At 37.3% G+C, this 16254-nt stretch overlaps 1 protein-coding gene and 1 long non-coding RNA gene across 4 annotated transcripts in view; one reads left to right on the top strand and one right to left on the bottom strand.

Annotated features, from left to right (window-relative positions):
* Window positions 1–8624, bottom strand: part of LOC143246997 (transcriptional regulator ERG homolog) — an 86904-nt gene extending 78280 nt beyond the window's left edge. For all 3 annotated transcript variants that reach the window (XM_076494289.1, XM_076494290.1, XM_076494291.1), the window contains exon 1: window positions 8130–8624. In XM_076494289.1, coding sequence (XP_076350404.1) covers window positions 8130–8190 — 61 coding nt within the window. In that variant the 5' untranslated portion in view covers window positions 8191–8624. The remainder of the gene's footprint in view (window positions 1–8129) is intronic.
* The window catches only part of LOC143247000 (uncharacterized), a 256411-nt gene that overhangs the window by 229798 nt on the left and 10359 nt on the right, over window positions 1–16254 (top strand). The window contains exon 2 of the long non-coding RNA XR_013026304.1: window positions 10564–10621. This is a non-coding gene — a long non-coding RNA (uncharacterized LOC143247000). The remainder of the gene's footprint in view (window positions 1–10563; window positions 10622–16254) is intronic.

Below are 16254 nucleotides of genomic sequence, written 5' to 3'. Positions count from 1 at the left end.
GAGACAGCTGGTCAGTTGTAAGGCAACAGTTTTGGAGAACCTGTTTGTTTTGTAGATAGGAGCTAGAGAAAAGTCAGCTGGTCAGTTGTAAGGCAACAGTTTCGGAGAACCTGTTTGTTTAGTAGATACTAGCTAGAGAAAAGATAGCTGGTCAGTTGTAAGGCAACAGTTTTGGGTACTCTGTTTGTTTAGTAGATAGGAGCTAGTGAAAAGACAGCTAGTCAGTTGTAAAGGAACAGTTTTGGGTACTCTGTTTGTTTAGTAGATAGGAGCTAGTGAAAAGACAGCTAGTCAGTTGTAAAGGAACAGTTTTGGAGAACCTGTTTGTTTAGTAGATAGGAGCTAGAGAAAAGACAGCTAGTCAGTTGTAAGGCAACAGTTTTGGGTACTCTGTTTGTTTAGTAGATAGGAGCTTGTGAAAAGACAGCTAGTCAGTTGTAAAGGAACAGTTTCGGGTACCCTGTTTGTTTAGTAGATAGGAGCTAGAGAAAAGACAGCTAGTCAGTTGTAAGGCAACAGTTTTGGAGAACCTGTTTGTTTAGTAGATAGGAGCTATAGAAGAGACAGCTGGTCAGTTGTAAGGCAACAGTTTTGGAGAACCTGTTTGTTTTGTAGATAGGAGCTAGAGAAAAGTCAGCTGGTCAGTTGTAAGGCAACAGTTTCGGAGAACCTGTTTGTTTAGTAGATACTAGCTAGAGAAAAGATAGCTGGTCAGTTGTAAGGCAACAGTTTTGGAGAACCTGTTTGTTTAGTAGATACTAGCTAGAGAAAAAACAGCTGGTCAGTTGTAAGGCAACAGTTTTGGATACCCTGTTTGTTTAGTAGATACTAGCTAGAGAAAAGACAGCTAGTCAGTTGTAAGGCAACAGTTTCGGGTACCCTGTTTGTTTAGTAGATAGGAACTAGAGAAAAGACAGCTAGTCAGTTGTAAGGCAACAGTTTCGGAGAACCTATTTGTTTAGTAGATACTAGCTAGAGAAAAGACAGCTGGTCAGTTGTAAGGCAACAGTTTTGGAGAACCTGTTTGTTTAGTAGATACTAGCTAGAGAAAAGACAGCTGGTCAGTTATAAGGCAACAGTTTTGGAGAACTTGTTTGTTTAGTAGATAGGATCTAGAGAAAAGACAGCTAGTCAGTTGTATGGCAACAGTTTCGGAGAACCTGTTTGTTTAGTAGATACTAGCTAGAGAAAAGACAGCTGGTCAGTTGTAAGGCAACAGTTTTGGAGAACCTGTTTGTTTAGTAGATAGGAGCTAGAGAAAAGACAGCTAGTCAGTTGTAAGGCAACAGTTTCGGAGAACCTGTTTGTTTAGTAGATACTAGCTAGAGAAAAGACAGCTGGTCAGTTGTAAGGCAACAGTTTCGGAGAACCTGTTTGTTTAGTAGATAGGAGCTGGAGAAAAGACAGCTAGTCAGTTGTAAGGCAACAGTTTTGGGTACTCTGTTTGTTTAGTAGATAGGAGCTAGAGAAAAGACAGCTAGTCAGAGTTAAGGCAACAGTTTTGGAGAACCTGTTTGTTTAGTAGATAGGAGCTAGAGAAAAGACAGCTAGTCAGTTGTAAGGCAACAGTTTCGGAGAACCTGTTTGTTTAGTAGATAGAGCTAGAGAAAAGACAGCTAGTCAGTTGTAAGGCAACAGTTTCGGAGAACCTGTTTGTTTAGTAGATAGGAGCTAGAGAAAAGACATCTAGTCAGTTTTAAGGCAACAGTTTTGGAGAACCTGTTTGTTTAGTAGATAGGAGCTAGAGAAAAGACAGCTGGTCAGTTGTAAGGCAACAATTTCGGAGAACCTGTTTGTTTAGTAGATAGGAGCTAGAGAAAATACAGCTAGTCAGTTGTAAGGCAACAGTTTTGGAGAACCTGTTTGTTTAGTAGATAGGAGCTATAGAAGAGACAGCTGGTCAGTTGTAAGGCAACAGTTTCGGAGAACCTGTTTGTTTAGTAGATAGGAGCTAGAGAAAAGACAGCTAGTCAGTTGTAAGGCAACAGTTTCGGAGAACCTGTTTGTTTAGTAGATAGAAGCTAGAGAAAAGACAGCTAGTCAGTTGTAAGGCAAGCGTTTAGGGTACCCTGTTTGTTTAGTAGATAGGAGCTAGAGAAAAGACAGCTAGTCAGTTGTAAGGCAACAGTTTCGGAGAACCTATTTGTTTAGTAGATACTAGCTAGAGAAAAGACAGCTGGTCAGTTGTAAGGCAACAGTTTCGGAGAACCTGTTTGTTTAGTAGATAGGAGCTAGAGAAAAGACAGCTAGTCAGTTGTAAGGCAACAGTTTCGGGGAACCTGTTTGTTTAGTAGACACTAGCTAGAGAAAAGACAGCTTGTCACTTGTAAGGCAACAGTTTCGGAGAACCTTTTTGTTTAGTAGATAGGAGATAGAGAAAAGACAGCTAGTCAGTTGTAAGGCAACAGTTTTGGAGAACCTGTTTGTTTAGTAGATAGGAGCTAGAGAAAAGACAGCTGGTCATTTGTAAGGCAACAGTTTTGGAGAACCTGTTTGTTTAGTAGATAGGAGCTAGAGAAAAGACAGCTAGTCAGTTGTAAGGCAACAGTTTTGGAGAACCTGTTTGTTTAGTAGATACTAGCTAGAGAAAAGACAGCTGGTCAGTTGTAAGGCAACAGTTTCGGAGAACCTGTTTGTTTAGTAGATACTACCTAGAGAAAAGACAGCTAGTCAGTTGTAAGGCAACAGTTTCGGAGAACCTGTTGGTTTAGTAGATAGGAGCTAGAGAAAAGACAGCTAGTCAGTTGTAAGGCAACAGTTTCGGAAAACCTGTTTGTTTAGTAGATACTAGCTAGAGAAAAGACAGCTGGTCAGTTGTAAGGCAACAGTTTCGGAGAACCTGTTTGTTTAGTAGATAGGAGCTAGAGAAAAGTCAGCTGGTCAGTTGTAAGGCAACAGTTTCGGAGAACCTGTTTCTTTAGTAGATACTAGCTAGACAAAAGACAGCTGGTCAGTTGTAAGGCAACAGTTTTGGAGAACCTGTTTGTTTAGTAGATAGGAGCTAGAGAAGAGACAGCTAGTCAGTTGTAAGGCAACAGTTTCGGAGAACCTGTTTGTTTAGTAGATATTAGCTAGAGAAATGACAGCTGGTCAGTTGTAAGGCAACAGTTTTGGATACCCTGTTTGTTTAGTAGATACTAGCTAGAGAAAAGACAGCTAGTCAGTTGTAAGGCAAGCGTTTCGGGTACCTTGTTTGTTTAGTAGATAGGAGCTAGAGAAAAGACAGCTAGTCAGTTGTAAGGCAACAGTTTCGGAGAACCTATTTGTTTAGTAGATACTTTCTAGAGAAAAGACAGCTGGTCAGTTGTAAGGCAACAGTTTTGGAGAACCTGTTTGTTTAGTAGATACTAGCTAGAGAAAAGACAGCTGGTCAGTTATAAGGCAACAGTTTCGGAGAACCTGTTTGTTTAGTAGATAGGAGCTAGAGAAAAGACAGCTTGTCAGTTGTAAGGCAACAGTTTCGGGGAACCTGTTTGTTTAGTAGACACTAGCTAGAGAAAAGACAGCTAGTCACTTGTAAGGCAACAGTTTCGGAGAACCTTTTTGTTTAGTAGATAGGAGATAGAGAAAAGACAGCTAGTCAGTTGTAAGGCAACAGTTTTGGAGAACCTGTTTGTTTAGTAGATAGGAGCTAGAGAAAAGACAGCTGGTCAGTTGTAAGGCAACAGTTTTGGAGAACCTGTTTGTTTAGTAGATAGGAGCTAGAGAAAAGACAGCTAGTCAGTTGTAAGGCAACAGTTTCGGAGAACCTGTTTGTTTAGTAGATACTAGCTAGAGAAAAGACAGCTGGTCAGTTATAAGGCAACAGTTTCGGAGAACCTGTTTGTTTAGTAGATAGGAGCTAGAGAAAAGACAGCTAGTCAGTTGTAAGGCAAGAGTTTCGGAGAACTTGTTGGTTTAGTAGATAGGAGCTAGAGAAAAGACAGCTAGTCAGTTGTAAGGCAACAGTTTCGGAGAACCTGTTTGTTTAGTAGATAGGAGCTGGAGAAAAGACAGCTAGTCAGTTGTAAGGCAACAGTTTTGGGTACTCTGTTTGTTTAGTAGATAGGAGCTAGTGAAAAGACAGCTAGTCAGTTGTAAAGGAACAGTTTTGGAGAACCTGTTTGTTTAGTAGATAGGAGCTAGAGAAAAGACAGCTAGTCAGTTGTAAGGCAACAGTTTTGGGTACTCTGTTTGTTTAGTAGATAGGAGCTAGTGAAAAGACAGCTAGTCAGTTGTAAAGGAACAGTTTTGGAGAACCTGTTTGTTTAGTAGATAGGAGCTAGAGAAAAGACAGCTAGTCAGTTGTAAGGCAACAGTTTCGGAGAACCTGTTTGTTTAGTAGATAGAGCTAGAGAAAAGACAGCTAGTCAGTTGTAAGGCAACAGTTTCGGAGAACCTGTTTGTTTAGTTGATAGGAGCTAGAGAAAAGACAGCTGGTCAGTTGTAAGGCAACAGTTTCGGAGAACCTGTTTGTTTAGTAGATAGGAGCTAGAGAAAAGACAGCTGGTCAGTTGTAAGGCAACAGTTTCGGGTACCCTGTTTGTTTAGTAGATAGGAGCTAGAGAAAAGACAGCTAGTCAGTTGTAAGGCAACAGTTTCGGAGAACCTGTTTGTTTAGTAAATACTAGCTAGAGAAAAGACAGCTGGTCAGTTGTAAGGCAACAGTTTTGGAGAACTTGTTTGTTTAGTAGATAGGAGCTAGAGAAAAGACAGCTAGTCAGTTGTAAGGCAACAGTTTCGGAGAACCTGTTTGTTTAGTAGATAGGAGCTAGAGAAAAGACAGCTGGTCAGTTGTAAGGCAACTGTTTCGGAGAATCTGTTTGTTTAGTAGATAGGAGCTAGAGAAAAGACAGCTAGTCAGTTGTAAGGCAACAGTTTCGGAGAACCTGTTTGTTTAGTAGATACTAGCTAGAGAAAAGACAGCTGGTCAGTTGTAAGGCAACAGTTTCGGAGAACCTGTTTGTTTAGTAGGTACTAGCTAGAGAAAAGGCAGCTGGTCAGTTGTAAGGCAACAGTTTCGGAGAACCTGTTTGTTTAGTAGATAGGAGCTAGAGAAAAGACAGCTAGTCAGTTGTAAGGCAACAGTTTCGGAGAACCTGTTTGTTTAGTAGATACTGGCTAGAGAAAAGACAGCTGGTCAGTTGTAAGGCAACAGTTTCGGAGAACCTGTTTGTTTAGTAGATAGGAGCTAGAGAAAAGACAGCTAGTCAGTTGTAAGGCAACAGTTTTGCGTACTCTGTTTGTTTAGTAGATAGGAGCTAGAGAAAAGACACCTATTCAGTTGTAAGGCAACAGTTTTGGAGAACCTGTTTGTTTAGTAGATAGGAGCTAGAGAAAAGACAGCTAGTCAGTTGTAAGGCAACAGTTTCGGAGAACCTGTTTGTTTAGTATATAGGAGCTAGAGAAAAGACAGCTAGTCAGTTGTAAGGCAACAGTTTCGGAGAACCTGTTTGTTTGGTAGATAGGAGCTAGAGAAAAGACAGCTGGTCAGTTGTAAGGCAACAGTTTTGGAGAACCTGTTTGTTTAGTAGATACTTGTTAGAGAAAAGACAGCTGGTGAGTTGTAAGGCAACAGTTTTGGAGAACCTGTTTGTTTAGTAGATACTAGTTAGAGAAAAGACAGCTGGTCAGTTGTAAGGCAACAGTTTTGGAGAACCAGTTTTTTTAGTAGATAGGAGCTAGAGAAAATACAGCTAGTCAGTTGTAAGGCAACAGTTTTGGGTACTCTGTTTGTTTAGTAGATATGAGCTAGAGATAAGACAGCTGGTCAGTTGTAATGCAACAGTTTCGGAGAACCTGTTTGTTTAGTAGATAGGAGCTAGAGAAAAGACAGCTAGTCAGTTGTAAGGCAACAGTTTTGGAGAACCTGTTTGTTTAGTAGATAGGAGCTAGAGAAAAGACAGCTGGTGAGTTGTAAGGCAACAGTTTCGGAGAACCTGTTTGTTTAGTAGATAGAGCTAGAGAAAAGACAGCTAGTCAGTTGTAAGGCAACAGTTTCGGAGAACCTGTTTGTTTAGTAGATATAAGCTAGAGAAAAGACAGCTAGTCAGTTGTAAGGCAACAGTTTCGGAGAACCTGTTTGTTTAGTAGATCGGAGCTAGAGAAAAGACAGCTAGTCAGTTGTAAGGCAACAGTTTCGGAGAACCTGTTTGTTTAGTAGATAGGAGCTAGAGAAAAGACAGCTAGTCAGTTGTAAGGCAACAGTTTCGGGTACCCTGTTTGTTTAGTAGATAGGAGCTAGAGAAAAGACAGCTAGTCAGTTGTAAGGCAACAGTTTCGGAGAACCTGTTTGTTTAGTAGATAGGAGCTAGAGAAGAGACAGCTAGTCAGCACCGTCAGTTTTTGGGCTGCTTTTACTAACAAAATAGTAGGATTGACCATCGCTTAATAATGGCCGAAAGAACAAGCATATTGTACTTGGTTCGTATGTAGTGAAATGTTAATGAAAAAAATAAGTTAATTTTAGGCTTAGTGGATTCCGTTTATGTTGACAAACTAGTCATTAGACCAACAATTCTGGAAAAATACAGAAAAAAAAAACAGTTAATCGAAAATAATGGATTTAAAGTTTGAATTTCTTATAACCGAATAAAATCTTGTGTACAACCTTCCTGAAGCTTACGTTTTATAAAATCGTCCTGCAGATGGTGCCACTTTATTTTTAGTATACAACAGTATATAACTTTGAAATTCACTTGAAAGCGACCATTTCCTGATAGCACCGAAAACCTCATATTTTACGAAAATTGTTTTGGTTAAGAATTCCTCACTACATCAGCCAATATTTAATATATCAAAAGTATATTTTAACGCAAAGAATCAGACAGTGGAGTCCAGGGTATTAGAATTCATTTTGTTTTATGTTAGCCGACAAGAAGAAGAAATAATGAACGATAGGACAATCACATTTACACGAAGTTTCGCTTAACAGATTTTTTAGGGACTGCTCTACAGAATTTCCCGAAGAAACTGTAAAGTGAAACGTTGGATAAATATAACATTTTTTACTTGAAGTCTTATGGTTATTTTCAAACTACTTAACAAGTATTATTTTTAACGGGTAAGGTTTAAGAGTTATTCTTTATAATTGTTGTTTTGAATTAATCACAAAGCTACAGAATGGGCTGTCTGTGCTCTGCCCACCACGGGTATCGAAATCCGGTTTTTAGCGTTGTAAGTCCGCAGACATACCGCTGAGCCACTGGGGGGGTTTCTTTATAATTAATAAGTACAGAATATTATATATAAAACTAAAAATAAGGATGGAAAGTTTTATATGAAGCTATAGAAAGAATGTAATGTAACATTGTATGCATATAAAATTAAGAAAATGGAGAAGAATCTTCATGTGTATCTACTTATTGTCTTAAATGTGACAATCTATATAATTTAACATTTTTTACCAGTAATTTTTGATATGATTGGGCACAGACTGGATCTTTGGTAGAGCTGTGAATTTCGGAGCTATCGAACCGAGTTAGAATCGAAATACCCCAAAACATTTCTCGCACTAAAAACTGTGGGAGTGTAATAGGAGTGTTTGGCAATCCCTTAGCGCGGATGGTGAGCGGTAGTGGTGCTTCTTAGTGGCTACCTTCTATGCGGTCAGTAGTTCAAAATTAGGGACAGCAGTTTTTGTACCCTTCCCACAAAAACAAATACAAGTTTAAATGAATGTTCTAAGAACACCGTTTGTTATTAAAATCGAATAAAAATTGCTTCAGATTGTATCTGTTTAACCCTTTTAGAACCAATATTTGTGAAACGTCACGGTTGCGACGGGGTCTCTGAAAAGCCGACGTTTCAGGATATGTTTTATGTTTTAATCCGAAACGTTAAAAACAAACAGTAAAGCTTCTTATTGCTAGAACCAGAATTTGAAAACTTGGAAAGTTAAAACTTGCTCATGAGAACTCCGCGATTTTAATATTTTTATTTTTATATTATAATTCCCGACATTTTGAAAACTCCTGTTTATAAAATTTAAACATTTCTTTCGTATTAAATATCGATAATTTATAATAGATCTTATTATAATAAAGACAGAAAATAACTCAAATAGAACAAGTACATTTTCAAGCCTCTTCAATAGTGAAACTTTAAAACTCATAGTTAATAGATGAAAGAAGTGTAATTGTAAGCCTTACCGTTATACAACATGGTAGTTTCTGCTTCTAGAATCCCCGAATCTCTCTTCACTCTGAACATGTACGTTATGCTGTTCAACTTACAAATTCTGTAATGGCCTATGAAGTTTTCACACTGATACTAAAAACGGATAAGGTGTTAAATAGTCGGTGTTTCCGACGTCTTAGGGCTTCGATATTCTGAAGAAAGGTTGATAAGAGTATATTTAGTGATTGTTCGTTTAGTGGAGGAAATAAATAACACACGAAAGAGTTGTTTCTGATTTGGAAAGTCGCTCACATTATTTAAGTCGAGGAAGTTTTCCCAGTGTTTGGGGCTACGGATTGTGAGACCTCGGTTAGCGTTTGAAAGGCTGGTAAATGGGGCGACTGTTTTACCTCCCACATTTAATGAGCTGTTCAACTATAAGCCCATAATAACGTTTAAATAGCTGTTGAGGGACATTTTGATCAACCAACCACTTATACCGACCGTGATCTCTGGATTATTTGCTCGATTCGGCACGGCCGCTCAACTATCGCATCTTACTGCGAGATCACTGGTTGCTATAGCAACAGTCGTTGGTATCCAATCAGACAAGTGCAGGAGAAATCCCGAGGGCTGATACAAACTGGCTGGTTACGCCTTATTTTGACCACTACCGGATACTGGAGACCAAGTGTAAGATTCACTCCTGCGTTAGGAACGTAATATAAGGGTAATATCAGATTACATACACACACACTTATTCGTTGTCGTACCTGATTTCTGCTTGTACCCCTCCCAAGATGGATGGCTCAACAGTAAGTCTGCAACCTCACGACGCTAAAAATCGAGTTTACGTACCCGTGGTGAGATACTATAGTTTGACGCTTAACAACAACCAAACCAAAACATATTTCGAAAACATATGCTACTAGCGATGTGAACGCGTGCTTTTCACGTAACTGAGAAGGACTTTGCGTTGGAATTTTTACAGCGGGCCTTATTTTACACGTTTTCACTCATATTAAATAATATGAGAAACTGGCAAAGAAAAACTTGTATTTCGAACAGTCGGGTTTTTATAATCGCTTATTTTAAGAGCAACATGACTTGGATTCAGTTTAATAAAGACGTTACAAATAGAATGGACGAGACAGACGTAAAGAACGCATCAACATTCGAAACAGTAAATATATATCTGTGAGTGAAAAACGTATGCAGATATATTTAGTCCAGTCACAATTTAAAAAGTGTATAATACACATCAGGAAATAATGTACAAATAGCGTATCTGTTTCACTTCAGATACGATAACCAAGTCTGGTTTTAAATCAGCTGTAAACAAATGTCTTAGATCAGTGAGTAAAGACCAAGTGTTTATTTGTTGTGACCACTTTATTAAAACTTTAATTAAAGTTACCCTGTTGCTTTAAGTATATGGGAAACTTTGAAAATTGTGCTATCTATCTTTGTGAATTATTAAGTTGAACTCAAACTGGATAGAGAAGATAAAATACCTTCTTGTTATCTGTCGTCCATTATGGATGATCAAGTACTTTGTCATTTATAGTGGATACACTGTCCTCGTGTCTTATATAGTGAATAATCTAAACTCTTGTCATTTATAGTGGATACACTGTTCTCGTGTCGTATATAGTGGATAATCTAAACTCTTGTCATTTATAGTGGATACACTGTTCTCGTGTCGTATATAGTGGATAATCTAAACTCTTGTCATTTATAGTGGATACACTGTTCTCGTGTCGTATATAGTGGATAATCTAAACTCTTGTCATTTATAGTGGATACACTGTTCTCGTGTCGTATATAGTGGATAATCTAAACTCTTGTCATTTATAGTGGATAATCTAATCTTGTCATTTATAGTGGATACACTGTCTCGTGTCGTTTGTAGTGGATAATCTAATCTTGTATATTGTGCATAGCCTAATCTCTTGTCGTTTATAGTGGATAATCTAATCTCTTGTCATTTATAGTGGATAACCTAATCTCTTGTCATTTATAGCAGATACTCTAAAATTGTATATTGTGCATAATCTGATCTCTGGTCATTTATAGCATATAATTTAATCTTGTCGTATATAGTGGATAATCTAATCTATTATCATGTATAGTAGATAATCTAATATTGTATATTGTGCATAGTCTAATCTCGTCATTTATAGTGAATAATCTAATCGTGTCGTATATAGTGGATAATCTGTTCTCTTGTAGTCTATCACAGATAATTTACTTTTATCATGGATAATCTACTGTTTCATTACCAAAATGGGTAATATACATTTTGTTACTTATAATTAATTACCTTTATTGTTGTTATTTAACTTGAATAATGCATTTTGTTTTAATCTTTAATCATTAATGGGTTTTTCTTCATCAAAAGCTTCATTTTACTTTTCGTATTTTATCTTCCTTCTATCAACGTATTATTTCTTCTTGCCCCTGTAGATTTGCTTTTCCTATCGTCGGACAAGTTTGACAGTGAAGACAGTCATTGTTCAAGACGGTAATGTATCGCTGAAGTTAACTACAATCTACACGCTGTTTTAGAAATGGTTTAGTTTATTTATCATACATTCTGGTTATCGAAACACTTCCTTACTTTTGAAGAACCACATTTCCTATTAATGACATCGAGCAAAGATAAACGCCTACAAAATGGAATTTCTTAACATATGTTGTAACAATAGAGTGCATAAGTGGGAAGGTAATGTGTCAGTTTACTGGAGAGAGTAAAATTCTGATTTCCAAAGACATATACTTCTATGACAGTGGCTCAAGACAATAACTAGTGTTTGCAAGTGAGAGGTATTGTTTATTTATTGACAATATTGGTTATTGTAGTAAGTATATCAGAAATCATTATTTTATTTTAATGTATTATTTACTACAAATTTATTATATAGATTGTTTTGCATTGTTAGTCTAAAAATAATATTCAATTCTAATCTTAATATCCTAAGACAATCGACCCTTGTGAGATATTATTGGGTTTACGGCCGAAAATGTCGTTAACAGTGGGGACACTCAACAATTGAAATAAAGTATTAAATTAATTTCTATCGAAATCCTAACCATAACATTTTTCCTACTTCTAGCCTAAAATAATAAACTTAAACTTGTACTCTGGTTATTTTCCAGTTTCATTTATTGAATTACGCAATCAACAATAGTTCGGGAGATAAGAATTATCTTTAACATATTAGTAATAATATTTGTTGTAAGGCCCCAGTTTGTGTTTTCCTTTGAGCATCTGGTTCTTATGTGGGAAGTGACAAAAGTTACTCAGTATCAGTGAAACTGTCCATCTTCTTACTGAGCAGAGTTATTAAAAAATATAGATGTTATGCGATGTAAGATTACATCTCTGATTACTAGAACAAATATTTATTTTATCCATAGCAGTTTGTGTTTTCAATAAGGCTCATGAGGCACCACCCAACCTTTTGTTCAGTACAATACGGAAACTGTTTATCTAACTGACTGAAATATATTATACAGTGTATAATATATTAAAACATAGTTATTGACTCCACGTTTGTATCATTGTATCCAGTCATAATCAATCTTCTCCTACACTTCTTCTCCTTCATAATCAGTCTTCTTTCTTTTCTCCTTCGTAATCAGTCTTCTCCTGAACTTATTCTCCTTCATAATCTGTCTTCTCCTGTACTTCTCCTTCATAATCAATCTTCTCCTTCATAATCAGTCCTCTTCTGCAATTCTTCTCCTTCATAATCACTCTTCTCCTGTACTTCTCCTTCATAATCAATCTTCTCCTACACTTCTTCTCCTTCATAATCAGTCCTCTTCTGCAATTCTTCTCCTTCATAATCACTCTTCTCCTGTACTTCTCTTTCATAATCTGTTCTCTCCTGTACTTCTTCTCCTTCACAATCAGTCTTCTCCTGTACTTCTATTTTACAATCTGTCCACTTTGCAGTTCTTCTCCTTCATAATCCTCTTCTCCCTAGATTTCTATTTCATAATCTGTTCTCTCCTGTACTTCTTCTCCTTCATAATCAGTCTTCTCCTGTACTTCTCTTTCACAATCAGTCCTCTCCTGTACTTCTCTTTTATAATCTGTCCTCTCCTGTACTTCTTCTCCTTCACAATCAGTCTTCTCCTGTACATCTCTTTCACAATCAGTCCTCTCCTGTACTTCTTTTCTTTCATAATCTGTCCTCTCCTGTACTTCTTCTCCTGTATTTCTATTTCACAATCTGTCCACTTCTGCAATTCTTCTCCTTCATAATCACTCTTCTCCTGTACTTCTATTTCATAATCTGTTCTCTCCTGTACTTCTTCTCCTTCATAATCAGTCTTCTCCTGTACTTCTTCTCTTTCATAATCTGTTCTCTCCTACACTTCTTCTCCTTCATAATCAGTCTTCTCCTGTACTTCTTCTCTTTCATAATCTGTCCTCTCCTGTACTTCTTCTCCTTCATAATCACTCTTCTCCTGTACTTCTTCTCTCTGAGTCTTTTTACTGTACACTTTTTGTTAATCTTACTAAGTTATACACGAGTAACGTCTTCTCCTTAAATTAATTATATTATGTACTAGATAAGCTGACAAAGACTTGCCAAAACATGCAAGAAAACAGCATGTAGTACAGTTGTAAAAACACTTTTAATAACGCACCTAAAGCAGAAAACAGAATGTGTGTGAATAGAAAACTCAGTGTTACAGTAAACAGTTGTAGTTTGAACAAATACAGCTAATTAAATGTATACCTATGATCTAATTGTTTCAGAATCTCTCGTAACCATCTCATCACAATCACCGCTAATTTTTAACTAAAGGAGAGTAGTTAGATATAAACACACTATATACCATTCTCCATTTGTCTTCATATATGTATCTACGTATACGTGTGTTCTGAAGAGACGAAGGGCGCAGGCTGACCCCATGGCAGAACTGTGAATTTCGGGCTGGTTGGCAATCGAGGTTCGGAAACGCACAATATCAGAAAGTATTTGGATGCGTTATCAATGTAACAGTCAGTTCCTTTCCGTGGATGATCAGTGGTGAGGTGCTTAGTGCTTGTAACTTGCTTCCTTCCCTCTGATGAGTAGTACAAAATGAGGGACGGAGACATATAAACGTAACAGCTTTGTCATATATATATATAACACACACACACATATATATAACACAAATACACGTTTAACACGAATGTTCGAGGTAAAACGTTTATTACTGAAAAACAAATGAAAATTACCTAAATTGTTATATGTTTGATTATAAGTAGCATAGCTTTGCCAAAATTTACAAATACGTTATCGTTATTTATTAAAATTAATGAATAATCCAAGAAGATAAACCGTAACTTATCTATTGTACTGATGTTATTATTTTTAAAGATACCTTACGTTCACGTTTATCATAGGAGCGAACCAGCTACGCCAATAATTTCTATTTCCGAGGATTGTGTGACATTCTGTTCACACTGAATCTGATGATGTACAGTTCACGAGGCCTTTCCTGAATAAAATGAACAATAAGTTAATCCAGTGTAAGATTTTTATATCTCCAGTTTTTCTTGGTTGCTCTGAGTATCAAGGTGGAAATGATAAATTGGACTCCAGTTTCAAAATACAGCCGCGTCCCACTGGCACAGCTTTATGTCCATGGACGTACAAAGCTAGAAACTGGGTTTCGATACCTGTGGTGGGCAGAGCACAGACAGCCCATTCTGTAGCTTTGTGCTTAATACCAAACCAACAACTTTTCAATACCCCCCCCCTAGTATAGCGGTAAGTCTACGGATTTACAACGCTAAAGTCAGGGGTTCGATTCCCCTCAGTGGGCTCAGCAGATAGCCCGATGTGGCTTTGCACAAGAAACACACACACACACACACACACACACACAACTTTTCAAAATACAGCCAATGTTTGTTTACAAAACAAGTCGAGTTCTTGTTTGTACCCGCTTGATGTACTTCGTCTTTTGATTGGCTGGAGTTCCGATGACTTGATATTTGGAGCTTAAACATGTTAAAGTTTGAAACAGCTCGTGTCATCAGTTATTCGATTCGTCGTGATCACATCTTCTGGCTGACGTCAAATGTCACGTGGGCTGTAGTTCACCCCGCCATACTGAAAATCAAGCGCTTAAATGTCCTTTAGGTTAAAGATGACAAATTTGTCATCTAATATCATGTTTTTGGCGATGTGTATAAATAAAGACATACCGAAAAACTGAATAGCTGTATGGTTTAGGACCCATACATTTCTTGACAGAGACGACGTTCGCTCCACTGATATTAAGTGAAGCTTTACTGAACTTTGTAATTATATATATTACATTTTCGTGCTAGATGTCTGAAATCCAATATGATGGGGGGGGGGGTATTACACTACGTGCAAGACCTCGTGATAATACCCTTTCTTTATCCATATAAAATGTTGTCTATCTTACGGTAACTGTTTAATTAGAGACGTAACTAAATGTCTTGTTTACGTGGAAGACTTTGAAAAACATTAAGTTCAGTTTAATATATTGTCTTTCAACCTAGACTGTCGTCCACTTTCCAAGATATCAGAAGTTAACCTTAGGATAATAGAAATACACAATACACTCGTAGACGTTCTTAAAGGTCCAGTAACAATAGATATGTCACCAGATAACTTTAAGATAGTAGAAATGCACCGTTTCACACAGGATATTCGTGGAGGCCTCCAAAAGTACACGAACGTTGCACTTGTTTTATTCAAGGCAAGTTTTGTTTTCACTTTCAGTTTTCTGCCTTTGTGGCTTTTCACATTTATTTTAGATTTTTTTTTTAAAAATAGAAAACAACACATGTGTATCAGTTGTAAGGTTAAGATAATAACACACGTGATTATAAACTTTTTTTTACCTTTGTTCGTATCATAAATATATACTCATAAACTGTTTAAGTACCATAGTATTTGAACTCTTCACAAATTATTCGTGTTTGTGTCCTGTATTATTACTAGCTTCTCACACCGGTTATCCTTATAAAATCGCCAGTGTGTACGTCAGAGACGTCTTGTTTCAGAGAAATGAAGTTTTTGTCGATCTCTCTTTCTCGTCCACTCGACGATAGATGGATGAGTGAAGCTAAACGAATCTCACCGCTTCCTTCCTGTAACACCTACCCTTCTACCTTATCGCCATGAGGGCGATTTTCGGCGCCTTGTTCGCATGCTTATCGCCGCCGCTCGTGATTGAATATCGGCAGCGGGTCCTGAAAGTTGTCGTAGTTAAGTTTTCACCTCGCAGGAAGTCAGACATTCGTTCCTTTTACTTTGTAACAAAGTTTACTTTTATTCTCGGTCGGAATGTTAATCAGTTTCTTCGATCTGAAGAGAAATAACAGAAGTCAGTGATAAAAGAAACCGTTTTCTGCGAATAGGACGCTCACGACATTTGCGAGTGTTTATTTCGCGACACCAAGATAACGTAGTGCCGTTAAATTAGCGGATTTTCAGGGTAATGTTACATTAAAGTGATGAAATACTAGGATAATACAGTATCTTTTAAAAAGACAGATTTTTAGGACGATGTAATTAGGTTAAAGTGACAGAAAGGCAGTGAGTTGTAGTTAGATTTATTTGTAGTAATGTAGTGTCGTATATTTAGTACAAGGTATTAATATTAATATGACGAATTCCCAGCTCTTATTAAGTCTAAATAACAACAGTAATTATGTGCTAAGAATATTGAATATTTTACCATTATCTGTTGTTATAAACAATGTTAGTAATCAGTATCTGTGAGATTACGTGACCTAGGTTACCATATGGTGAAATAAAACAGACTCCAAAGCTCACAGATATATATATTTCACCATTATAATAGGCCTAACTGTATTTTTGCTGAGCTGATCAGCTTGAATAAGTGAAACTGTAGTCCTCAGCATAGGATACAGCCAATCAAAGAATGCATTAGGCCTTTACGTCACAGATACTGTTTTCAGATCCACCCCTGGTGTAAAACGAAACAAATATTTTACGCACACATATATATATTTACACAGAGTGTTTGTTTTTTGTTTTGTTTTGAATATCGCGCAGAGCTACTCGAGGGCTATCTGCGCTAGCCGTTCCTAATTTAGCAGTGTAAGACTAGAGGGAAGGCAGCTAGTCATCACCACCCACCGCCAAC

Source organism: Tachypleus tridentatus, chromosome 3, assembly GCF_004210375.1.
Source record: "Tachypleus tridentatus isolate NWPU-2018 chromosome 3, ASM421037v1, whole genome shotgun sequence".
Taxonomy (NCBI): Eukaryota; Metazoa; Arthropoda; class Merostomata; order Xiphosura; family Limulidae; genus Tachypleus; species Tachypleus tridentatus.
Note: the sequence above shows the minus strand (reverse complement) of the source record. Positions and strands in the feature narration are given on the sequence as shown.